Below are 26615 nucleotides of genomic sequence, written 5' to 3' on the forward strand. Positions count from 1 at the left end.
CCTCCATAAGATGCAGATTATTCAGAATTCTGCAGCTCGTGTTCTCTCCCACACTAAGCTCCAGGAGCTGATCACCCCCATCCTCATCCAACTTAATTGGTTCCCCACCCCCCCAGAGGATCGAGTTTGCCCTTCACCCCTCTTGATTCCAACTCCCAGCTAGGGTGCAAACCCTTGACTGTCCAGCACCTTGGAACGTCCTCCTGACATGAAAGGCGCTATACAAATACAATTTATTGTTGTTACCTCTTATCCCTGCACTCCAGTTTTCAGCAGCTCAGGACAAAAGAGCAGCAATGACCGGACCATAAGGTTACAACAACTACGATAAGATTATACAGTGCCAATATTTAACAGAGTCGAAAAGCTATCACAAACTGTAAATTAATCTATCGCCTTTCCAGGTAAGATTCACTTTTTAATTGTAAAGCATTCTGCTTATATTGAGGATAAGCAGGTGATAGGGCAGACCGCCTCCACGGGAAATTGAAACTGGATATTAACCACAGGGCCATAAAAAGGATCCGAATGCACATACCCATTACCTTCATTGGGATAGTGTAAGGTTAGGATTGCACTTTGGCACTGAACATGTATTTTAATAATAATAATAATAATCCTTGCATTTGATATAGCGCCTTATCACGTCTTCGAGACGTCTCAAAGCTCTTCACAGAATATAATGCAAAGTGAATTGACTGTAGATTTTGTGGGCAAATTGTAGCAGCCAATTGTACACAGCAAACAGTCTTGGATTGAAGTGACCAATTTATTATTGTTGTTATTTTTTTTGGAAGGAATTATTACCCCTGTAAAAGTGATCCGCCAATCAATTAACAACAGGGTTCCTACTTACTGCTAGGTAAATAGAGGCGGGTGGAATAAGGAAACTTGCCCAACATTTCGACCTGCCAGGAATGCAACCCAGGTCTCTTGCTTGCGAGGCGAGTGCTCTAATCACTGAGCTACAGGACTCCATGCAGAGTGATTAGGAATGATCTGTGCTGTGGTAAATTATCAACTGGTTTTCTGTTGCAATTCAGATGCACGGTTACTAGAGAAACAGTCTGTTTGCTCCACAGAGGACACATTCACGTATTCATCAGAAATAAAGTACAATTCCTTGTATTAACCATAATAGCTGCCAAGAGCAAATAACAAAACAAAGAGAGCACTCTGTTCAAAGCACTAATCAATGCTAATTATCTGATTTGATTTCAAAGGAAATAGAAAACAGTTGCGTGACAATTCATAAAACAATTTTTAACAACTCTTTCTAATTTTAATAATAATGCAATCCTACGAAAAATTACAATTTGTTAAGCAATACGTTTGAAATAAAGTCTCTATTTGATCATTTGGATTCTGTAATTCTCTATGGAATTTTGTGAATTGTTTTTTTTTGAAAGAAAGGATTCTAATGGTGAAAAACGTGTTCCACCTTAAGTGGAAATCAGAGTCAGGTCCAGGTAAAAGGTTGGAATAAATTATGGAAAGTAAACTCTGACCCAGGAATGTTCAGGTAAGCAGAGGAATCAGGCAGAGATCAACCGTGCAAATACAATACCAGGTCCTGCAGCACCCTGATAGACTGAGGCTGGAACATGACCCACAATCTGCATTAAATATAGCAGAAACCAAACCTGCAAAGAAACTGAGGTAGGTGGAGTCAGAAATTGATCTCGAGAGATTTACCTGGATCAAGAGCACAGCAAAAATACACCAGCCGACTCCGGGAAAACTGCTATAGCACCTGCATCAATAATCGGTGAGAGGCCCTATACACCTTGACGAAGGGAAGTTGACGTTTACCTAAGCTTAGGAATCTTGACACGTGCACCTGTGAAGGAATGAAACATTTGACCTCCCACGGAACCGGATATAAAATACCTCACTTGAAACAGAACAGCATTTATACCAGATTGGAGAATTACAGCAGGAAAAAAGCAGTTCCAATTCAGAAAAAGCAGCGTCTGTCTGTATAACACAATCTGTTTCACACGTGAAGAAGTGGAGCAGATTTAAAGGACTCAATCAGAGAAACCTGGGCTTTCTGTGTTGTACTATTGATTCACTACAATGGGTACAAAGGTAGTGAAGATGGCAGAGTTTGTAACGTTTGATACTGGATTTTGAGTTTGATATTGGATCTGTGCACTCTCACACCAGTCAAACAGGTCCTGCTCATCGAAAAATAATCTGTGCTGAAGATTTCTCTCTTCCCCTACAGGTCTGTACGCATCTCACAGTTCTTTAAAGGTTAAATCTGAATGTGATAGTTTAGCACTGTTTCAGGAAATGCATGGAGATATGGCAGAAAATGTTGCAAAAGAGCCAGGGTGTGATTAAGTAATGACAGAGATAGAGAGAGAGAGAGAGAGACAGACAGAGGGGAAGATTGAACTCCTGAGGGCAGCACTGATTGCAAGAAATGTAAAGCTTGGAAGAGCAGCTTTAATGAAGAGTCCAGTTTGATTCCATCCACAGTACTGAACTTCTCTCTAGGGCATGTGCAGATTAACATTGCCTTGGCTCCCTGTCTGGCTGTCAGCAAGGAGGAATTAGAGGATTTGGAGATGTACACTACTCACCTGGAATCTGAAAGGTGAAAACTGAACAATCGACTTATTGAAGGAAGCAAGATAACGTTAAAACAATCAGGAAGTGACACCAGCTGAATTCGTGGGATAATCGCAAGATTGTGAACTGCAGCAGGCATGTTCAAGGTGAACATACAATGAGCTTCTACGGCTCGAACAAGGCAGGATTCTTGAAAAAACTTCTCTGGTTGAGAATGTGGTCTGATTTAGTTTAATCCATCGAATGAGTGGAATTTCCAGTCAATCTGAAATTGAGAGATTTGTTCTCCAGACAGCATCATCGAATTGTTCTGTCCAGCCAGAGACTCGAGCTTAAAATATCTACAGGACATTGAAGTAAGGATCTTTCTTTACATTGAAGAATCTCAATTCGATGTATCATATGGATCATATCTATTTTGTTCAATGTTTTGCTTTTGTCAACGTTGACTTTACGAAGAATTGTGTTCCTGAATTCATCCATTTGAAGAACATCCCTTAGATTTAGTATCTGTTTATTCAGGATATCACCTTTAATACTTTGGGGAGATTTGGTCTTGTACTTCACCAATGTGTTGGTAACTCGTGAATGTTTTGCCAATGTCTGAGCTTTCTGAAATCTCCTCTGGGCGTTTACCAGCCGATCGTGCCCGGATCCAGCAGAGTATCCTGGAGGATCAGATGGATCTATGGTGGTTCGAAGATCCTAAAAGATCCATTTTGTGTTATTCTGGGGCTGTGGTCCTAATTCTAGGAACTGGAGTTGGGGGAATTGTTTTATTGTCTTCTGCTACAAGTAAATCGAGTGAATGGAGGATTGGAGTGGGGACTGTACTGTGTCTTTTAGCTTTGCTGATTCTTTTGAAGCAGTTGCTGAGCTCTGCTATCCAGGATATGAACTGTATGAGGAATCGAGCCCAGATTGACATTTTAAGGAGTGGAGGGTTAATTGATCATCTGGTGTGTTTGGTGGCTGGGTCTATGTTAGTAACCTGTGGCTGCATACTGGCTATCCTGGCTAAGTCTGATGGTTACCTTGCAGATATACCCTGGAATGACATGTTAGTCGCAGGGGTGACGCTCACCGTTGCTGGTTCCACGATTCTCCTCTCACTCCTTGTCTATATGTTAATCATCAAATTCTGTCCCCAGATCGGAGCCAGGTCTCCGAGCAGAGGGATCCCAAATGTTTATATAATTTCTGGAGGCATTTCGGAGAGGAGACTTCCTCCAGTAGAGCTAATCTAGTGCAGAGACAGTAGCAATTGCATTCGAACTAAGAGAGCTATGAGATTGAGCTCACTGGAGCACTGAGTTTCTCCCAACATTGCTACCTTCAGCTGTTAAGACTGATATAATGTTAGGAAAGGATTAAACTTGCAAACTCTTTATTAACAATGGAATTTAATGTAGGTTTGTGTTAATATCAATCGTAATAGAGTAATTATATCTAATTTGTGCTATTTAATCGCAAACTACGTAAACTAAAACTTGTAATTCTGTTGAACTGGGAAATAAATATGAAATGTGTAAAATACAAAAAAGTAAAAATGTGAAGATTTTAGCACTAATTTAATTAAATTACTGAAGGATTATTACAATTCCCTTTACCTCACTACTTGGCATTAGAGCAAATCCATGCATTAAATGATATTAGTTCAGGGACTTTATGAAACCAAATGAATCACATGTTAAACACTAGTGCACTTTTCTCTGAGTAGGTTTGAACTGCAAGTCATTTCAGTGCCTGCGTTAATAACGTCATCACTTTCTAGCTGCTTATAATAAATGCAATTCTTGAATAGTGAAGAATGGTGTCAGTCTGTCTGTCTGTCTGTCTGTCTGTCTGTCTGTCTGTCTGTCTGTCTGTCTGTCTGTCTGTCTGTCTGTCTGTCTGTCTGTCTGTCTGTCTGTCTGTCTGTCTGTCTGTCTGTCAGTACTCTGTGCATTTGTGTTTTCTAATACAGTAAACCCCTTGATTACCAAGCTCCGGGTATCCGGAATTTGTATCTAGCCAGAGCGGGCCTGAAACCTAAATTTTTTAAAAACATTTCCGCGCGTGTGTAGACTCCTGCCGGCCCAACAACAACAACTTGTGTTTATATAGCGCTCTTCACGCAGGGCAGGGACTTGGAATGCTTAGGCCCACCTCTCTTAGCAGCTTACCCCCGCTTCACCATCCTTGCTGGCTTTCAGTGGCCAGGGATATCGACTTCGACGCAGTTTGAATCCCACAATCAGAGGAAACCTTATTCGCTATCTTCTGCTCATGGAATTCAAACAATTATGAGTGTAGTTACATTTACCGGTATTGTAATTACGGTGAGCTGGAAAATTCGGAGTCACTGGACAAGATCTCCACGCACACACACACACACACCATTATTCTGGATAGCCAGGGTTTTAATGTAATCCGAAGTGGCCGAGGGCAAGTATTATTAATATTTGCAGGAGAAACTCTTAAGTAAGCAGTTTATGGCCAGCTCTATTGTGTGTCTGCACTTGGCCAGACCTGCACCTTCCGTTTTATAGACCCGATTGATTGGATCCCTGTGAGACCTATTCTGCAGTCGGCCCCTTAGTTTGTCAACACTGTACTCACATCCATGTTATTCATGTCCTGGCTGCCTGTGTATGCAAATTCACTGACACGTTTGCCTAGAAATGCCACTTAACTTTAAGCACATTGTCATTGACGTGTGAAAGCCATGATGAAGCTTAAATGAAATCGAAGTTAAATTTCTGTCAGAGGATCTTGTGAATTGTTTTAATAAACTCCTCCCATCCCTCCCTACTCCCCAGTAAAATGCAATCAGCTTTTGTTTTGTTTGTTAGTGACAGGACCAGACCAATACTGGTTCTCTGCTTAACAATGGCTGATTCACTCTGCAGGAGAAATGCACAGTGTCTCCCATGAGGACCCAGCACGTTGGTACGCAATAGATGAGTAGGAACCCACATCTCAGCATATGCACAGCTGTTGTGATGAACAAAGTGTGCTTTAACTACAAGTGCTGAGATCATGGCAGCTGGACAAGTAAGCAGAGTGTCAGAGCCTGTCACTGACTGTAAAATACAATGAATATTATCCACGCTCACTCAGCATCTACCACAAGGAGTTTAAAATATAATTTAACAGAACAGAAAGAATAGGAAAATGTTTACATTTAAATGTGGCGATTACGTGCATTCTTATTTGCTTCATTCAAATACTTTGAAAGCTCCAACTGATAAAGAAGCAATGATTTGTTTTCTCTTTGAAGCTAGATTTCTAATGTAGGATTTAAAATAGAATTGCTCTCAGTGTTAGGCGATGAGAATATATTTGTGTTCGGAACCATAGGAAACTGCTTTGATCGTGAATTTTTATTCGGTAACACAGGTTGGAGTTTGAAACCACCGGAATTTAAACATCATTCATTGAACGGGGGAGAGGGGGGAGAATTCTGAACAATTAGCAACAATTTAATCCACTTTTTCAACAGAAAATGAACAAATCGCAAGCATATGTAGGACAAAACAAAATGGTTCAGGTGGAATAGCTGGAATGAATAAACGAAAATGGAGAGAGAGAAACGTTTCACTTGTTGAACTTGGCGGCTCAGGAGAGTACAAAACAGTGCTGGAGGTAATTAGAGAGGGTGAAATGGTCCAGTTTTAGATCTCACTCATAACAATTAATATTGACTGACCCATCCACAGCTAATAATACAGCATATATATATATATACACACACTATATCAAGATTGTCATCTCTTTTATCATTTGAGGAACAATGCAAGAGATTTAAGAGATCTGATAGTTTCATTCGTCAGAACTGATCAGAAACTCCAGATGAGTTTCATGCAAAACTCTAATATACTGCAATTCCAGTTCATCATAAAGTAGTGGAGCTGTCAGGGTCAAGTTGTTGATGTTGTAGTAAATGATGAAAGTGCAGCAAATGAGGAAACTAACTTTGTATTGAATACAAAGCTGCCATTTACATTGTTCTGTTCCAGAAAATGTATTTGTATCAATACTAGGTCTATTCCTAGCTGTTTCCATTGAGCTTGTGAATTATATTGTCATAACTGAGCAGTAGTGAGATTTATAGAAATGTTTATTTATGACAGTCTTTGTAGGGATGATTCCACATCAAGTCCCCTTAATAACTGGGGACTAAACATTATTATATAATTCAGGAATTGCATTGATTGTCATCATATTTATGTGGCTTATAATTTTTATCCAATTTATTTTGTTTCCACATAAACCCAGTCAATGGCCATGTTTCGGAAAACTGTTATTGGAAGTGAAGAGTTTGTAAAGGGCTTCAGGTCCAATTTCACAAGGATTCACCCCAAAAAGTAAAACTAGTTCAAAATTTCCCACAGCGTTACTTACAGTGTTGAAAATGACCATGAATCAATCGAAAGATCGGTAATATTCTGACACGTTCTAGCTACCAGAGAAACCTGCTAGGAGCAGCAATAAAGTGTCCACCAGTAAAAAACCAAACAAACGGCAATGAAGAATGATACACATGGTCACATCTTTTCCATCCAGTATGTGGAAGTGATGTGAAGGCTTTTCGGTGTGTGGCATCCACCCACTTACAGCCTTGAAGAGAGTCTTCCCTTTCTCCTTCATTCAAAAATGTTGTCCTTCAAATTGGATGCTGCTGGGTGACAGCGATGCTATTGATTTGTCCTCAGCTGGTAATCTGGAATAAAACACAATTAGAGACAGGAAAAAAGGTACCATTTCTCCAGGACAGATCAGTTCACTTTCACACTGTAAAAACTCTCCCAGTCTCCCCATTAGCTCAAAGGACAGATGCTTGTCCAGGCAGATGTTAGCAATAAGTATTGTGATACTTTTCAGATCAATCAAATTCTTGAATCCGAGAGGTTGAGAATAAATCCTACTATTTACTATTTTTCATAGTTATTTGGGAGATTTCCCTACCTCCACTCTGTGTTATGTAGCGAACCCAGGGAAGTGCATGGTATCCACTTTTCTCAATAATCTTCAGGTAGCGCACCTAATAAAAGAAAAATAAATCAAACAGCCATTAAAAGGGCACTTCATGTACATCTGAATCATTCTGTTCCTGTCTGGATACGATAGCACTGAGATACGAGCAGAAGCTACAACACCTAATCGAGAGCAATCTCGGATTCCAGAGACCCTGAAATTCTGTCGCACTCTAAATCGATCAGATCATCTAACCCTTAGCTTTCTCAAGTATGAGACCATTATTAACCAAAAGGCTGAATGTTTTTCACGTGTATTTAATTACTAAATTGCCGACCTGGATTCCGGAGACTGTGAAATATGGGATTTCAAACTTCACAGTAATCGGGGGCTTTGCCTCCATCTCACCCTCCACACTTGGGAGATCAAAGTGAGCCCGCATCAGATACTCCTTTCCACCCTGGAAGAGCACAGAAAAGTGAGAGTCAGTACTACAACAACAACAACTTGCATTTATATACCGTCCTTCACGCGGTGTAGCGTCCCGAAGCGTTTGACAGTGGCGGAGTCTGACACTGAGCCAAGGGGGAGAGGGAGGTGACTGTAAGCTCAGACAAAAAGGAAGGTCTTTCGGTGGGATTAAACTGGGGAGGGATGGGGCAAGGCGGAGGGATTGAGGGAGAGAGTTCCAGAGCAGTAACGAGTTTCACTCACAAAATATACAGTCGATTCACTTTACAGTATATTCTGTGACATTCTTTGAGCCATCTCGAGTAAAAGGATTATTATTATTATTATTATGTGAGCTAAATGACGTTATAATGCTGGACTTGCTCACATAATGCAAACAGCCCCAAAACAGTAATTTTTCTACAATACCCAAACTCTCCCTCATATTCACCCTCATTGCTATTCTGACTAATAACACAAACTGCTTTAATACAAATCAAAATTTAATTTTTGGTACCTAACTTTCAAAATGAATAGATTGGAGAGGATTCAGAAAAGAGCAATGAGACTGATTCTAGAAAATGACGCTTTTAGGTTTTGAGGAGAGCATTGCAGAGTTGTTCAATTGTTCTATCACTATATTTATTTTCCTTTGCTTCTCTTAGCAGGGTGTGAAGCTCTCCATTCACTCCCTGTACACCTTGGCAATGAAATGCACCTCTCGGGCTAATAAAGCAAACTGCTGTCCTGCCTATGCCATTGCTACTAGTCAGTCACTCGGAGGAGCTCAGTAGCCAAGAAAGGTAATAACTGGCATTCATTTGTAGTCAGCAAACAGACTTAGCTAACCTTATCTCATCCACAACAGCAATAATAAATTACATTTGCAAAGCACCTTTCACATCGGGAGGACATCCTAAGGCGCTGGATATGTACGTGTGCACACACCACACGCATACACATTATATATTTGCTAGCTTGCTTAACCAAATTTAAAACACACCCCAACCTACTCCAGTCTATTTTCACAGAGTCACGGCAGTATTCCAGAGATCAAGAAAGCAGCAGAATGCAGAGCATGAATCAGGGTGCATGGTGTGATGCATGACGTACACTCTGCTCCATTGCATTCTGCATCAGTACAGTATTTTGAGTCGTGTAGACCTTCTGGGTTACTCACAGGGAAAGACTTGATTGACCAGTTGACAACACTTTTTTCTGGGAGCCATTTTGCACTGCCTGTGCTGGTCTTGAACTTTGGTGTGTCAGCATCACTTGGAACAGGCACACAAATCTCCACATTGTTTGCTGTGGAGCGGTGTTTAAATTGACTCTTGGCCTAAATTTAGAGGAAGTAGTGTTAAAAAGTTGGATTACACAAAGGGAACCAGAAAATGTGTACAGACAGGTAAATGCAGAGAAATAGGGCACCTCACTAAAGGTGGTTTTCCAAGGAACAGACTTTTCTAGGACGCACAATTAAAACCATTTAGTAAATATCCGTGCTAGAGTTTCAGAATTACGTACTTTTACCATAATTTCCACTCGGCTGTGCGAATATTTCTCAATCACTGACTCAATCCATATTAAAGGCTTTACCTGCAAACAGATGGCTTTGATGAATAGTCATGCGACATTTTACAGACGGAGACAGGCAGACTAAGTCGTCCAACAATATCACCAGTTTAAAGAGTTTTTTTTATTTTAGAAAACTCGGAAACAAGCTGAAACAAAAGCAAGTTAGTTTAATGATAATTCTTCGTGACCGTTCANTTTTTTGCAAAGGAATCTTGATATCGGCATTTGCTTTTTAAAGATCAAGGACAGAGAGATAGATGCATTTATGCAGATACATTCATGCAATGTGCCAACCTCCCTCATCCCACTGAATAATATACAGGATTTACTGTATATCCTGTGTTGATTAGGAGAACAAAACACTGTATATGCTATTTACTTTAAGTTGTTAACAGCTAATAATGATCTGAAACTAATTGATTGTTATGTGCTCTTTAGCTACTGGTACAGTGCACAGAAAAGTGAATCTACCTAGTGCTACCTCAAATGCAAGGATTATTATAAGGATTAGTATTACAGGTTTACAATAATGTCAGGGCTTTACCCGCAGATATCCGAGGGTGCCACGTACCTGAGTGTACAGACGGTAAGACATCAGCTCAAACTCTCCATCTGGTGGAATGAAGGAAATGGTTCGATCGTTCTCAAAGCGAGACAAGCGCACACACTGATGAAACTTCACGTCGTCCAGTTCCACAGATTTACTCTTGTCCCCTGAAAGAAAGAAAAAAATTAAGGCAAAGGAGGAATCCAAACCAAGTCACAATGTCTGCTGCTTTAGGGACCTCCGCATTCTGGTCACTAAGGAAGGTAAATTAATGATCCAACACTGCATCCAGCTCTTATTATCTGGCTGTACAACAATCCCTGCTGCACTAGTGAAACATTTGTGACTGGGACTGACAATTTATTGTTGATCGGTGCTCTTATATGGCTGTTTATCTGATCAGGCTGGGCTCTATTCACACCCAGATGTCAGTAATGAAAAGAGGCCATGTTCAAATCGACTGTACTCACCCAATCCAATCCCACCAACCCTTTCTAAGACCAGTGTTAAAGTGGAAATAAATCAATTCTGCTCCTCGTTCCACCTATTACTTACGTCCGGAGATTTCAAACAGCGCTTTGTCATTGAGCCCAAGTCGCAGCTCTGGCATTCCCGACAGGATTACCTTCAACTTTACATTCCCAACGACCTCACTCTTCAAGACACTGCCACTTGCACTCACCTAGATCAACAAAAAAGACTGCTTTACACCAGTAAAATGAAGTTACCACAAGCAGTGCCAAGATAGCCTTACTGTATGCAACCAAGACAGACAAAGTCAGAATCGCTGCCAGTAGTGAGATAGACATGCACATATACACAGAGTCAGAATTACCACACTCAGCACTGACAAAGTAATAGATAGTTCACCGTAGAAAGACGTCATTCAATATATTGTGAAGCTATCAAATCAAATCCTATTTTCTAATTCTTTCTCCACACTCTTATTCTGGATCATCACATACACACACACACACACACACAGAGTCAGTGTCATTGCAGGCAGTGCATAAGAATTTAGCTATGTATCTTTTGAGGAGTTTGTAACTTCATTCATTTTAATATGTGTGAGGAGGGGAATAATGGATGTCTTCAATTTTGCATTTCTTTCTTCACAGTTTATAAAGCAGTCTCTCCCTNCCCCCGCCATGCCTGTACCAAAATTATAGCGGGGGAGTGGAACTAGTTGGTAGCTGGCATGGGTACGATGGGCAGAATGGCCTCCTCTGTGCGGTAAGATTCTATGATTCGATGAAATTGAAGGTGTTTTCTTTAATTACTCACAATTTAAACACTGTCGGTGTAACACAATCATTTTTTGATGAAATGCTAAAACTATGTGGGGCCATTCGACAGCCAAACATGGGGGTGCTCGGAAAGCTTCCCAATTTCTCATATAGCCAGTCACCTGCCGATCACAACAAACAATAAGAGAATAGCCAAACGATTGCGGGAGACTGAGCTAACTCTTAACTGTTATAGGCCTTGCTGCTCACCAATAAATTGACAGATTCAATCAGATCAATGAACACCTCATTCTTCCTGTACTTTACACCTTCTGATCTCCAAGACACTGCATTTGTAAGGGTGGCTGGAGGTCTCGGAGCTCCAATCTCCAGCTTATGTCCCTGCTGCATGATGTACCTGATGATAATGGTTAAAAAATGAAGCATCATTAACCGGCCCGTGGGCTTCTTGCAGTCAAATTCCATCCACTTCAGCGATAGACTTAAAATATCTTGAGACCATACAGACACCTGCAACAGAATAGGACTTGATATACCTTGTTACACCTTTGACACTTATCTGCCATTGATAGCCCAGCTGGCTTAAGATGCACTGGGTATCAAGATATCCTATCCAACCCAGGAGTGCTCCTCAAGCTGTCATTCACTGTCCAAGAATCGGTCTTAGAATTCAGTTAAGAAAATGCATCAGATATTTCTATCGGAAAAAATAATTTGAGATCCCATGGAGAGAAAAAAAAATACAGCTGCAATCTAATCTATTTCTAGAAGTGCTTTGTGTCAATTTGGTAAATACACAAATGTTGAAGGGCTGATTGAACCTGATGAAAATAACATTGTTTATAGTTTGCAGTGGTGGTGGCAATCCTCTGGGATGACTCGTCCAAAGAGTGTAATGAGCAGCAGGTGCACAGCAGCAATGAGATTCCCCTTTTAACATGGCCTAGTGAACAGGAATGGGAACTTTTAGCAACGGAGTTACAGTGCAAGCCACAGAATGATGGTTGTTTTGTACTTACAAAACCATTCAATCCACGTGACAGTAATTACTTTTTCAGGTATTTTGACGTGAGAAGGCGCAATTAAATTGCAAGACTTTTATTCTTTCTTTGTCTGGTTATGTTCATCTGAATCTAAGGAAAGGGTACCTGGGCTGTGTCATTGCCCTAGGAAAGGGTTGTACTAGGTTTTGCCCATGGTTTAGTGTTTAGTACTGGATGTATGCTGAAACGTGCCCGATCACAAAATGGGTTATCATGGCAAATGACTGTACAACAAATTGCATACTGGATATGAGGGTGGAGTGCACAGAGATGCCCCTTGGGTATGGGGGGGGGGTGGCATGGCATAGACATAGCTGCTCACGAGGAGTGTGGTACACAGAGTTTCCCCTGGGTATGATGATACAGTAGATGGAGGTTCCCCGAGGCATGGGGGTAGGATTCACTGAACTGGCACCGGGGATATCATAGAATCATACAATTATACAGCACAGAAGGAGCTGGCGTGGTGTGGCATATGGAGGCGTGGTATGTCATTTTGCTGCGATGTTCACAGAAACAGGATTCATACATAAAATTAAGCAGCGGTTCACTAAATTACACCATCATTAAAATGAAGAATTAAGGAATTGAGTCACAGGAGCAGAACGCAATTGCCTATACACAGGCCGATAAATGGGACGCATAAACCTGTATATTGATACCAGGAGAGACAGCAGGAGGTGTCAACTCTGACAATGGTCAAAGAGGCTAGATGTGTATTTACCAGGAGACATGAACGATCACACTCTCTTCTCTTTGCACTGCTTGTTGATGCTGTTCTAGCTTTTCACCAACAGATGGTAATGTTGGACTACACAGGGTGAACGTCATCGCCATGGTTTCAGTGCTTTTCTCAAGGGAGATCCCAAGGGAGGTGAGTCATACTGTCCAACCAAGTGAGCTTTCACCGTCGTTGAACACAATCGCATACAAGGGCAGATGCTTGTAAGCTAGAGGTTTGCCTCCCCGCTCCACTGTATAATCACAATAATAATATCCTTCCATCTAATATAATGCCTTATCATATCAAAACATCTCCAAGCACTCACACAGTTTTCTGTAAAGTGTGGTGGCTCTGTATCTCTGTAGGTGAACGGAGCAACCAATTTGCACACAGCATTGTCCCACAAACAGCCATGAAGGGGTCAGGACATTGAGAGAAACTCTCTTCTCTGTTCGAATAGTGCAATGGGATCGTTAATGTTCAACCGAACAGGTTTGTTTTATTCGCTGTCGTACTCATGATCTTTCACTTCAATTATCTACTTAGTATCATTCAGTAGGAGTGAGAGGTTATTGCTCACAAACTCTAGAGCCCAGAATCTGCTAAAGTAACTCATGAATCATGACTCTCTGTAATGGACCAAAACTTGCAGCAAGGTGTAAATGGCACGTCACAGAACATCAGACAGTGCAGCTGCTACACATTGTGACTGAAAAAATATTATAAAAGTAACACGTCATTTTTACAGATTAATTTATCGTTGGGATCTCATAAGGTGATGTAGTGCAGCAGCAAATGATTATAGCTAACCACCTTGGGTAAAAATAAACTATCTGTTTGGTGCACTCAATCTGCACTTACTCCTGCAGAATCTTACTGTCTGTTGTTTGTGGAAATCCATAATCCATCACCTCGTCCAAAAGCTCATAAACAATGACAAAGTTATCCCGAATGCTTTCCTCTTCGACCTCCTTGAAATATTCTGTGAAAACCTGAAAATGATACAAACGTTTACGTGNTTTTTTTCAATCCAGCAATGGGAGAGCTCCCAGCTTCAAGGTAAGTCTGTGGGGGAATTGGTTGATCTCTGCCATGGTGACAGCAAGGGGTAATGTACCTCAAGTTAGCTAGGACCTCAAGTTAGCTAAGGAAAAAAATAGCCAAGGTTCCGACTCCTGCTGTAGATGCTCACGTGTGGAAGACAGGACAGGGCTTGTGATGCTCTCAAGGTAGATTAGCTGTCGACACTCCCTGCCAAGGCTCAGACATGAATAATGAATGCTGTTGTAACAGCAGGGGGCCTACTCCATAGAAAGAGAAAAAAAATAAAATGCCTTTAGAAAATGAGGGGAAAAATTGGTGAGGGGGAGAACAGTGACTGTATCCTTGCAACACCTTTCACTGTTGTAATGATGCGGTTGGGCTATCATTCTGGGAGGAGAATTTCTTCCTGTGGCTCAGTGACCCGGCATCAATGACAATGCTTCTACGATGCCTCTGTTCACCTCGCAGTAAGTAGGAACCCGGTTATTATTCAATTGACGGATCCCTTATCTGGGGATAATAATCCTTAAAAAAAAAAAAATTTGGTCACTCAATCCACGACTGTTTGTGGGTCACTGCTGTGCGCAATTGGCTCCCGCGTTTTGCCCACAAATATACAGTTATTTCACTTTACAGTATATTCTGTGAAGCACTTTGAGAAGTCTAGAAGACGTGAAGTCAATCCATGAGGCTGGGGAGCGCAGTTCAGAGAGAGAGAGAGAGACTAAGGCAGTCTAATCTACCACTATGGTTCAGTAAGAATGCAGCAGTCAAGCAGAATTCAGTTTGGGAGCAATTTAAATGTGAATGTGATAGTGTGGAGAACATGTGAAATGAGTAAAAAGACTCACCTGAATAATTTTGTACAAAAATGAAAAAACTAAGGCTGCATTTCCATTTTTCTTTGTCACTGCCACCACTGTGTGTGTTAGATTAAAGAAAGTAAACCTTAGAAGAAGTCAATCGCATTCTAAAGTAAAGGTTTAGGCATGCCTCACCAGTGTGGGTCAGCCTCAAACTATGCTGATCACTCTCAAAGCCAAGCAATTCAAATAATAAATACAGCAATTCATTTGTATTCAATAAAGTTGCAGCTTCAATCAGCTCATAAATAAGGTCTCTTGGAAGCTATTCGTTTCTAAATTAATTCAGTCTGCATTCAATAAAATGCATGCTGTAAATATTGTTTTACTTATATTTTTTATAAGCAACTTAATATCTGTGGCTTAAGCTTTAGTGAGGCACAACAGCTGTTTATTGGGCACATGGTAATAATTCCAATGTATACATCCATGGCACTTGATTTCATTAGATATTTATGTGTGAATAAAGAAACCATGAATTATATAAAAATCTTTTTGTTTTGGTCAGCCAGGTGTCTAACGTACGATCCCATCACCCCGCTTAAGAGTATCCACAGTAGCCTGAGAGTTCCATATATGTAGGAAAATCTTATGCGATGAGAACAGTGTTATAAATCCCGCAAATATCCCATCACAGATATGTCCAAATTCAGCAACACAGCAAAGTTTCCACCACAATAAAGGGTATAATAGAGATTCAGCTCACAACATCCCTCTCCCTCTTTCCCCCCTCCCCACCATGATAGAAATAACACAAAACTCTTTGGAACATGCCCTCAGCAGAGCTGACATAGGAAAGGATACGATACAGGTTGCTATGCCTTATCCAAAGGAAGTGAACATGTCCATGGGTGAAGATGGGTGAACCAGGTCCATCCTCCTCCATCTGCATCAGCATCGGCAGGAAGTGGTCAATTTCACTCATGTCTATGTCACCCATGTAATTTTTACATATCAGAACCTGACAAGAAATAAAACAAATCAAAGAAGCAAAATGAATCGAAGAAACAAAATGCCTCACCAAAAACTACCCGCATCCAGGCATTATTTCAAGAGGGACGTCGCGAAGACGTGATAAGGCGCTGTATCAAATGCAAGGGTTATTATTATTATTGTTTCAGCCTCCGACGTCATCACCTTTCATGCTTCAAAGGCAGATGAAACACGGTCAACTAATGAACAAACAGCGGAGGACTGATTTGAGATCCAAAGTACTCAAAGGCTGACATTATGGTGTTCTCTAGTGTTCCACACATCGTATAAACATTTAAATATATCCTGAAAGAAATGCTTCGAGGATCGGAATCATGACTTTCTGCTGGGCCCTTTGTGAGCACGAATTCGTGTCTTGGTCACTGTTAGCGGACAATCTTTGACAAGGTGCGGAGAGGGGCATCTAACACGTTAGCATCTCATGATCTTTCAGCAACGTGACGTTACAGTCATACGACACCAACAACTAATTGCGTTCACAATAGCGCCCTTCTCGGAGGTCAGATACGTTTGGAATCACAGAATAATATTTCAGCACAGAAGACCATTTTTTGGTCCATGTCTGGCTCTCTGTAAGTAGTACGGCTTCAATCCCATTCCCACCCCCCCCGCCCCCCACACCCCCCATCTCTGTGCAAAAAGCTTTTTTTATAATAATAATAATAATAATCGCAATCCTTGCATTTGATGCAGCGCCTTATCGCGTCTTCGAGACGTCTCAAAGCGCTTCACAGGATATATATCTTGTGGGCGAAACGCGGCAGCGGATCCTCAAGAAAACCAGAAGTGATTAGTTCGCGATCGACGGGCGGCGATTTCTGTGTGAGTCTGGGGGGGGGGGTGGGGGGGGGGGGGGTGGGGGTGGTGGTCGTGTGTGGGGTGGGGGGTGGGGGTGGTGTGTGGGGGTCGTCAGTTCAAGGGTATAGACCTCATTAGGAAAATGAAAGAGAGATGAGGTCAATACAAGTTGCAGTTACAACTGCGACAAACGTCCCATTTGAGTGGGTGAGAGGATGAGACGACTGTCTGTGGATCGCGATCGGAACCTTCCCTTTTTCCTCCCTTTCCCCCACTTTTCTCTCCAGAGAGAGAGAGAGAGAGAGAGAGAAAAAAAGGAGAGTCGGTGACTCCAGGTGTTGCCATTCAACTCCAGTCACTGAGAGACGTGGAGTCGCAGCGCTCACCTGGTGCTCAGGTACTGATGTGTGTGAGTGAGTGAGAGAGTGAGTGAGAGAGTGTGTGTGAGTATCTGTGTGTGTGTAATGAGTACTAATAACAGCAATAAAACTCTCAGCTTTTTTTTTTTGACTTACCTTCCCTTTCAGATCCAGGACAAACACTGCTGAGGCTGACATGATGCTCAGAACAACTCCCTCCCTCTCCCTCTCTCTCTCCCTCTCTCTCTCTGCTTTATTATTATTTTATTTCTGTCTCTCTGTCACCTCTCTGGTTTCTCTTCTTCTTCTTCTTCTTCTTCTTCCCCCTTTCTTCGTTTCCGTATCCTCTGCTTCCACGTCACCCCACACAGTGGACACAGACAGACAGGACAACCTGTCAATCCACACCTGCAGGAATGCTGAGTGTGTGGTGGTGGTGATGGTGGTGATGGTGATGGTGGTGATGGTGATGGTGGTGGTGGTGGTGGTGGTGGTGATGGTGATGGGTGGTCCAGAGCTCTCACCTGACCTCCACCTCAACAAAAATATATATATATACACGTTGCTCTGTTCACACATAGAATTATATACCATTCACACAAAAAGTGCACCTCTTCTGGTACAGTGCCAACACCCACCCCACCACATGCACTTAGTAATGCAAAGACTGGCAGAGGGAGTATTTCTTTATTAACGTTTGCTCTTGTGTTATTGCTCTCCTGGTTGCAACAACACAACACACACACCCCCCTCCCCAGAAAAAAAAAGAAAGTCGGGTTTCATCCCTTGAACATTTGCAAATACAGCCCTTTATTTATTTAACTTCTGGAAACTGTGTTGGACAGGAAGCAGGAAGGACATGTGATGTAGAGGAGGTTTTAGTATACAATTACAACCAATTGACAAAGGGTGTTTGTTACTCAACTGGTGGTGTAATGTGTTTGGCACATGTGCTGTGTGTCTGTGTCTGTTCTTCACCAGAGCTGTAGTGGGACAAATTGATTGCCTTTGCTGGAAAAATGAAAAAAAGATGTTTTATTTTTAAAAATGCACCCCCGATATTTGCCATTCGTGGTTTACCATTGTTTGTGGGACCCTGATGTGCACGATTGGCTGCCAAAATACAGTCACTACACTTTAGAGTATATCCCGTGAAGCGCTTTGAGACGTCTCAAAGACGCGATAAGATACCAACCAAATCAAATACGAGTTGTATAATATAACTACTGTAATAGTGGTTACCTAACATTGGTATTCCACATTGTATGTATCGTAGAAACTTTATGTTGAAATCTAAGTACAGAGAATGCAAATGTAGATCATTACCCCTGCACTTCATTTGCACATATTGTGGACACACATTAACACCCCACCTATATATATATATATATATAGACCCACTCTTGTATCCAAAACACTCACATCTATCCATCCCAACATGCCCATAATCTATACCTATAGGCACAATCCAAGTCCTCATATCTGCCCATGTATGTTCTCAGAATTATGTATTCATGCATGAGATACACAATGACCCACACGTGTACACTGCAGAGCTTTCTATCCAGAATCCCACATGCACTATATAAACACATTCTGGCACATGCCACACAGAGTCCCACAAACACATTTCTTATTACAATAATTATAATAATAATTGCATTTAATATACAACAACAAACAACAAAATTATGTGTAAAGCGTCTTTCATGTCGGGAGGGCGCCCCAAGGCGCTGGACAGACAGATTTACGGACCCGAGCTGAGGGTCGGTGTGGAGGAGGGCAAGGGGGCGAAGCAGGGAGATCAAAAGCACGGTCGAAGAGGAGGGTCTTGAGTTGGGTCTTGAAGGTGGCGAGGAAGGGGACGAGACAGAGGAACTGTGAGATGGAGTTCCAGACCGTGGGCGCAGAGTGGCGGAAAGCCCGTCCCGCCAATAATGGGGTTAGCAAGGCGGGGGACGTGATGCAGGCCAGAGCTCGCTGAACGGAGGGAGCGAACAGGATGGTAGGGGGTTAGGAGGTCGGAGAGTTAGACCATGGAGGGCTTTGAAGGTGAGAACCAGGATCTTGAAATGTATCCTCTGTGTGATGGGAAGCCAGTGGAGTTGGGCAAGGATGGGGGTGATAGGGTCACAGAGTTTGGTGCGGGAGTGGACACGGGCTGCAGAGTTCTGGATGATCTGCAGCCTGTGGAGGGAGGAGTTGGGGAGGCCGACAAGCAGTGAGTTTGCATAGTCGAGCCTCAATGTAATGAATATAGTACCTTTCTCATTGAGAGGACATTGGAAAGTGTTTCATAGGATTGTACAGTAAAGTGTAAGGACTGTATTTTGCTGGTAAACACAGCAGCCAGTTTTTGCTCGCAACAATGTCAAACATGAAGTGACTGATCAATTTTCTCTGGGGGATTGTTGGCCAGTACGCTGGGAGAAATTCCCCTTCTTCATTTGACTGAAGTCGGAGCAGGAGATCCTATTTCATCTCGTGCAGAGAAATCTTCAGGAGAGGAATGTTGGAAAGTCCCACCATGGGATTTTATCACATCATATGCCACATTTTAACATCAAAGAATATTCAGCAGTAGAGGCAGTAATCTCAGCAGAATGAACTACTGTTTCCGTAAAGTTTAATTTCAAGAATCAAAAAAACAAATCAATTGGATAAAATTCTTAAAGTACATCGAACATTGTGATCCTATAGCCATTTGTATAGCACTATAATTGTTTCTATAAAATATCTTGATTTATTCAGATCTTTCTAATGAAAGCACTGTGGATGAATATACACACTCAATCTGGTCCCGCACAATATATTTAAGGTACAACAACATTTCTTTGTTACAGCAGTCTTGATTCACATTTTACAATGTTCCATTGCCAAACTAATGTGATCTTATGCTATTAAGTGGCCTTTAAACCCAAATGTTTAGTGTCATTATTTAGCAGTAACTTTGGATGTGACATTATTTGTCAGTGTCTCTCTACGAAAGATCAAAATATATAATATATGGGATATTGTACGCAAAGCAATTACATAGGATATGAAGAACTAATTTTGAAGCAGCCTTTGTGATCCAGGTCATTTCCTCTCAACATTACTCAATGAGCAGTTTTCTGGAACCCACTGTTGTCCACTGCTAATGGGGTGGTCATTAATTATAATAATAATAATAATAATAATAATCCTTGCATTTGATATAGCGCTTTTCACGTCGGGAGGACGTCCCAAAGCGCTTCACAGAACACACTGTAAAGTGAGTTGACTGTATATTTGTGGGCGAACGCGGCAGCCAATTGCGCACAGCAATGTCCCACAAACAGTCGTAGATTGAAAATGACCAATTTATTATTGTTTTTTTTTGGTTTTGGAGGGATTATTATTAGGCGTGTGGAGTAAGGAAACTTGCCCAAGGTTTCGCCCTGCCTTGAATTGAACTCAGGTCTCTCGCTTGCAAAGCGAGTGCTCTAACCACTGAGCTACAGGACTCCACGAGTCCTTATATGCGGGGACATTACTTAGATCTGAGATTCCCTCTTTCCCCTCTGCTTCCCTCCCTATGCTGCAAGGTCAGTCTTGTACATACACATTGAGCTATGTTGTGAGTTCTTTCCTCGAGCTATGATTTTTTTTTGAGACACATAAGCGCCCACATCCCCCCCCCCACAACCCCCACCCTCTCCCTCCATGTTCATGTTTCCTCGCAAACTCTCAGGTTCAAGCCACGACCCTTTGTAAGTTGCCTGTAAGACCTCACAATCTGGCAGGCTGGTTTCCAGTCAGCAGTAGGATATCCTACTGGTGACCCGCATGTCCTCTTTCATTTCCAGAGCATCCATTTTGAGGCTTGAAGTTAAACTGAACATATTCTTCCTTTTTTTTTTCCCCCACTCAAAGCAATTTTCCCCAGTCATTTCCTTCCATTGAGCTTTATTGTGAAGGCAAATAAGGGTGACATACTGTATGGAGGGACGTTACCTAGATGTGAGAATGTATCAAGGTTTGATAAGAAAAGTACAACTGCAGGAAAATGTTTCAGCAGATTTCAAATTACATCAAACAAGAAGCATTGACCTCCGAAGAAAATTGAATAGATCGTTTTTAAAGACAGAAATAAAATTTGAATTTTCTTCAAATTGATTCTATGATTTTGTGCGTTTTTTTAAAAATCCTGAAGAGCTGGATATTCTGCAAGAGTGTCGAGCCTTTATTATCTGGGTGAGGGAAACGTGGATCTGTTCCTTGTTCATTTTCTCCCGTTAGATGGCAACGTGTAGCTCATCATCATCTTCCTCTTCCCTTACCTCGGTCTGAATGTAATTGTCCTCAATGTAACCATCATCCTCATCGAGCCCTGGAGGTGGAAACATCACCTGAGCCCCAATTGTCTGTCTTTCTCCACTGTTGCTAATGGTCACAATAGCTGAGCAGTTGTCTTGCTCTGGCAGCAGTTGGTGGCTGTAGCTGGCGAGGTATTTGTGAAAGAGTTTACATTTTGCAGCAATTGCTATCAGCACAGAGAGTAATATAGCAGTGACCAGGACCCCAAGCAGAACTCGCAAGGTATTTGCACTTTTTGTTGGTGGTGACGGTGATGCTGGAAATTTCAATAAATAAATGGTAATTAAACATCAAAGTGCCCTCATCGAGATAATAGTAATAATAATCCTTGTATTTGATATAAGTGCCTAATCGCATTTTCTAGACGTCTCAAAGCGCTTCACACAAAATACTGTAAAGTGTAGTGACTGAATGTTCTGTGGGCGAAACGCAGCAGCCAATTGCGCATAGCAGTGTCCCACAAACAGTCGTGGATTGAATGACCAGATTTTTTTTTAAGGTGTTATTATCCCCGGAAATGCAACCACCAATCGACTAACAACCGGGTTCTTACTTACTGCTGGGTAAATGGAGCCCAGTGGAGTATGGAAACATGCCCAACATTTCATCCTGCCGGGAATCGAACCCAGGTCCTCTTGCTTGTGAGGCGAGCGCTCTAACCACTAAGCAAAAGGAGTCCACAATCTACACGAATGCCCTGAAGAAAACGTAATGTGAATCTATGCAAACTAGATGCAAATAGATGTCATGAGAAAACTAATTTTGTACCAGGCTGACAAATCCATGTGTTCTATCTCTTCATCCACAAAAAATATTCTATCTCACTGAGCTTCAGTAATGTCATATAAACATCGCTAAAGAAAGTTGATTTCATTTACAAAAAAAAAGTTAGTAATCACTATTTTTTAAGCAATTAACAATTAATGACCAGATACATGTAATGGTGACCAACTATCAAATTTTTAGGGGGAGGGGAAATAATCATCAAGTGAAGCTTTATAACAAATAACTAACCGCTTTTTAAATGATCAACAGACCTAGTTAATGCCAATGACTAATTGTCCAGTTTTGTTCATCTGTTTGTTATTAGCAAAACTTACTCGCAATGGAGACATATGGAGCTGTAGACGTCGAATTGTTTGTATTACGAGGAATTCGGATTCCTCTGATCATTCTTGCACCAGTTATTGGACACAACATTGTCAGTATGGTCCTACCCGGGAGATCAGGAGGGTGGCCACACTGTATGTCTTCCATGGAATCTGACAGAAGGACAGAAGGACTTTCACAATGCTATTTTAATTATCCTTTGTAGTTATTTTCATCTTCCAGCTGCTGACAAAGGAATGGCATGAAATACTGATTGATTGATTGATATGATTTAACTTTTTACATTTTTTGTTAATTTTTTAAAAAATCTTTGCAATTGGTCGAGCGATAATTTGCACACAGCAATGTCCCACAAACAGCCATGTAATGGATTTCATTTGCTTGTTTATAACTGCATAAAATTATTGTAAATTTTGCATAAGTGGTGCTTTGTTAAGCAGTTTATTTATTCAGTGTCACTATTTTACTGTACATTTTACAGAAATCAATTATTGTACCTCAATAAGAGTGTACTGCGGAGGAAAACCAAAAAGGCAGGATACTTATTAAAAGATAAAGGAAAAAATACAAGCATATTTACTCCATTCATTTCACATTATGTATACAGTAGTTTGTCTCAGTCCAATTTGTTACTTACGCTTCTGGCAAAAACATACCAAACATTGGTCTTCTTGTTTCTTCATCTGCTACAGCTATTACAGGATTGTTAGTACTTGTATATTGTATATGGCTATACTGACTGCCTTAGATATCCTTGGATGGACCTGACTTAGGCTGAGATTGTGTATAGAGGGAATTCTGAGCAACGTTGTCTCTTTGCATATCTTGATTGACAATTCTGCACTGTGCTTTGAGTGTGATGTCTGGGCTGTGAGTCAGGACCATTCTATACATTAATACTGACTATCCCATGCTCTGGAGGCCCCAGATATCTACTAATTCCTTGAACATTGTATGCTTTGGACTAGCTTCAGATTAATAGCTGTAGGTTGCAATGTAAACTAGGACTGTCAGGCTTACAGTCCTCTTGTGGCCGTGGATGGGTTTGTCTGTGAGCAAAGTCTTCTCAGACCAAACTTAATAGGACACAAATTAAATATGTCACTTACCATTTCGAGTCATCAGCCATTGCTGCAGTGGGTACAGTGAGCAATCACATACCCAGGGATTTCCCTTCAGTTGAACTTCTTGCAGTGCACTGAATTTCTGTAACAACTGGGTTGTCACTGTGGTCAGTCTGTTGTTTGCTAGGTCCAGTGTCATAAGTTTCTGCATACCATTCAGAAGCTCAGGAGTTACGTTTTTTATCCTGTTATTTCTCAGAATCAGGATGTGTAAACTAGAAAGACCTTGGAAGGCACCAGGGTGGAGTGAAGCCATATTGTTGTGACTCAGATCCAACAATTTTAGAGTCTTCATGTCCGTGAAGATCCCACGGTTAAGAGTTGGGATGTGATTATTTGAAAGGTTGAGGAAGATCAGGATTTTAAATGCCTGCAGTTGTCTGCAGTTATCTGGATCAGACACATTCACCCAATTGTGTGACAAATCCAAACTTGTCAAATTGGCAGGAAGATCTTTCGGGATATTCAGAAGTTTCCTCCCATTGCAGTTTGCTGTCCCCTGGGAAATACGTACAAATTTCCAATTACAAATTTCAGTTACAAGTTTTTCCGCAGGTTAAACTTAAATCTGACCATGTTGGCCAAAGGAAAAATTATGTTGGCCAGAAATATTAATCATATCATTATAAAATAATCTGTATTAATTCCTAAATCTGATAATCCATCTGTTCTCAAATGGCTGGTTAGTTTCATCTCAATGATTGTCCATGATCTTTCATAAAGAGTTTCAATGTTTTATTTCATCATTTTGAATCTTATCTATCATAAATCATAATATTAATCGTATCATTGTGCATTTGATTTAGCGTGTTGTCATTTTAAAGCGTTTCATAGGATTTTACTCTAAAGTGTAGTGACTATATTTGCAGGCGAACACATATAAGAGTATAATTCAGCTTGTGCACAATATTAACACTTGGGAGTTCTCAGGTCAGCTCATTTGTAGAGTATCAATTTACATCATGCTTTCCCTTACAGCGTCACTCATTCCTCAGGGTTATACTTGAACAATCAGTCAAGGAATAAAAACTTCAAATCTTCCCAATGTTGGTCAATAAACTGAGACTGCAAACTCACCTCGTTATTTATTTCACAAGGGCTAGCGTGTAGAACAGTCATTAGGAAACCCATACAAAATGCCATCGTGACCCAATCGTGGCATCTTATTCTTCTCATGGTTCGTCAGAAGGACTTTTTCTATTAATCTGTATTTTTCCAAGTTGTGTCAATGTCAAAGTATCCACATACAATAAAAATGTGCCATTGGTTATTTGCATGAATTTCAGTGCAACAATCTGCTCACAATACAAATATTTTCGGTAATGAACATAAATATCAATAGCAAGATTGTAATAATCCTGAACAATAACGCACCAGGGTGCATGTTAATAATATGAATATCAGTAATATTACTCTGTTAATACTACTATCTTAACTAATAATTAATTTTTTTATTATGTAACAATTGTGGTATTCATGCTAATATACAAATATTGCTAGTGATGTAAGAGTCCATCATAAGTAAAAAAAACTTAGTATTGTTTATAATATTAAATTAAAAATGTTGAATATTGTTTTGAATTACATGATATCTATGAATACATATAACTCTAGGTGTTGCCTAAATAGTTCTGATTTCTGTTTACCAAAATGTTATACGAATAGGCGAATGTCATCATAGTTCAAATGCTCTGGGACACAACCCTGCGTGAAGGGCACTATATAAATGCGGGTTGTTATTGCATCAATACATAACAGTAGCATATCAAGTATTACCAACAGTACCTCAACAATCTGAGTATGAACACATATTAATAATGAACCAGGCACAGCAATTGCCAGTCTCAGAAATGTGCCTGGCAAAGAACTAATAACTTCCTTTCCTGTCTGCACTTTGGAAAATAAAAGCCCTCTGTGGTTGTTACCAGGTAGTAAGTTTATTGTTTAAATGCAGTCCAGCTGTGAATATCAGCCAAATGTTCTCTTAGATATTATTTCAATGCTTGTCAGATTAGATTTTAAAGTTGTTCGGGGTCACAGCCAGAAGTCTGCATGGATAAACAGTAAACATTGTATTGAGAAATGGCTTTTTCATATTAGGGGAAGCACTACCATTGTTAGGAACAATGTGCAGTTCAAATTTGGCACTTGCTACAACAAGTTTTTGTGGCTTGGTACAATATTACCAAACCTCAGAAGCAGCCTATAATCTGGGCAGGATTCAGTTGCAGTGTTTAAGAAATCCCAGGTCCCTATCTATTTACAATGTCTTTGCATTCCCCACTGGCAGCCATTGTACTGTTCATCGTGATCATTTTTCGGATCAATTTATGAGTTGTTTTCGGCTTGTGCAATTGTGAAATCTTTGCTTTCTACCAGTTCCTTTCATCTGTTTGTGTTGATTCTGACTCTCTAAACTGCTCAACATGTTTTTATCCAACCAACACTAAGTCAAACATTAGAAAATATAACCTGGAAGTCACAATGGCTTAGACTTGATATATACCTTTCTTCTGTAAGCCTTCGTTTTTTGTCCTTCATTCTGTGTTCCCTCTTTGTTTCTAATATTCCTGTGCTCTATAAATTCTCTTTTCAATCCTGCTCTACCTGTTCTTAGGTCCCACATGTGACCTTAACTTCAACACAAACCTCAGTCAGTCTGCATTTTGTGCGTGTTTGTGAAAGGAAACTGAACCCTCACCCACACATGATGCAGTTTTATTTCCTGGGTACTGACTATTTAAAGATTAAGATATTAAATGTATTAATGGATCTGCATTTTCTCCACCAGACTGAAACCACAAAGCTCACTGAGTGAAATGTTAGAAAAGGAAACTCTTACCTGAAGAATATTTTAT

General features: G+C 40.8%; 3 protein-coding genes across 3 annotated transcripts; 1 reads left to right on the forward strand and 2 right to left on the reverse strand.

Annotated features, from left to right (window-relative positions):
* The first annotated feature begins 1510 nt into the window (after positions 1 to 1510).
* LOC103174624 (transmembrane protein 125) lies at positions 1511 to 4364 on the forward strand. Its single transcript, XM_007887088.2, has one exon. It carries the CDS (start codon positions 3180 to 3182, stop codon positions 3825 to 3827), a length of 648 nt encoding a protein of 215 aa, XP_007885279.1. The 5' UTR covers positions 1511 to 3179; the 3' UTR covers positions 3828 to 4364.
* A 1566-nt stretch (positions 4365 to 5930) lies between these two features.
* LOC103174622 (AP-1 complex subunit mu-1) lies at positions 5931 to 17434 on the reverse strand. The gene is made up of 12 exons (XM_007887086.2): positions 17342 to 17434; positions 15840 to 15996; positions 15024 to 15091; positions 13990 to 14120; positions 11611 to 11758; positions 10670 to 10796; positions 10139 to 10281; positions 9517 to 9588; positions 9170 to 9328; positions 7877 to 7999; positions 7531 to 7606; positions 5931 to 7285 (listed from the first exon to the last, which is right to left on the reverse strand). The coding sequence occupies exons 1-12, from the start codon at positions 17381 to 17383 to the stop codon at positions 7260 to 7262; spliced, it is 1272 nt and encodes a 423-aa protein (XP_007885277.1). The 5' UTR covers positions 17384 to 17434; the 3' UTR covers positions 5931 to 7259.
* Positions 17435 to 19795: 2361 nt separating this feature from the next.
* cunh1orf210 (chromosome unknown C1orf210 homolog) lies at positions 19796 to 26615 on the reverse strand. Its single transcript, NM_001292919.1, is given in 6 exon segments — positions 19796 to 20345; positions 20688 to 21779; positions 22624 to 22785; positions 23743 to 24256; positions 24835 to 24962; positions 26600 to 26615. Coding segments are annotated over 4 exon segments (1113 nt in total). The 5' UTR covers positions 24934 to 24962; positions 26600 to 26615; the 3' UTR covers positions 19796 to 20345; positions 20688 to 21441.

The sequence above is a fragment of the Callorhinchus milii genome, unplaced genomic scaffold (genome assembly GCF_018977255.1).
Source record: "Callorhinchus milii isolate IMCB2004 unplaced genomic scaffold, IMCB_Cmil_1.0 Scaffold5, whole genome shotgun sequence".
Lineage (NCBI taxonomy): Eukaryota > Metazoa > Chordata > Chondrichthyes > Chimaeriformes > Callorhinchidae > Callorhinchus > Callorhinchus milii.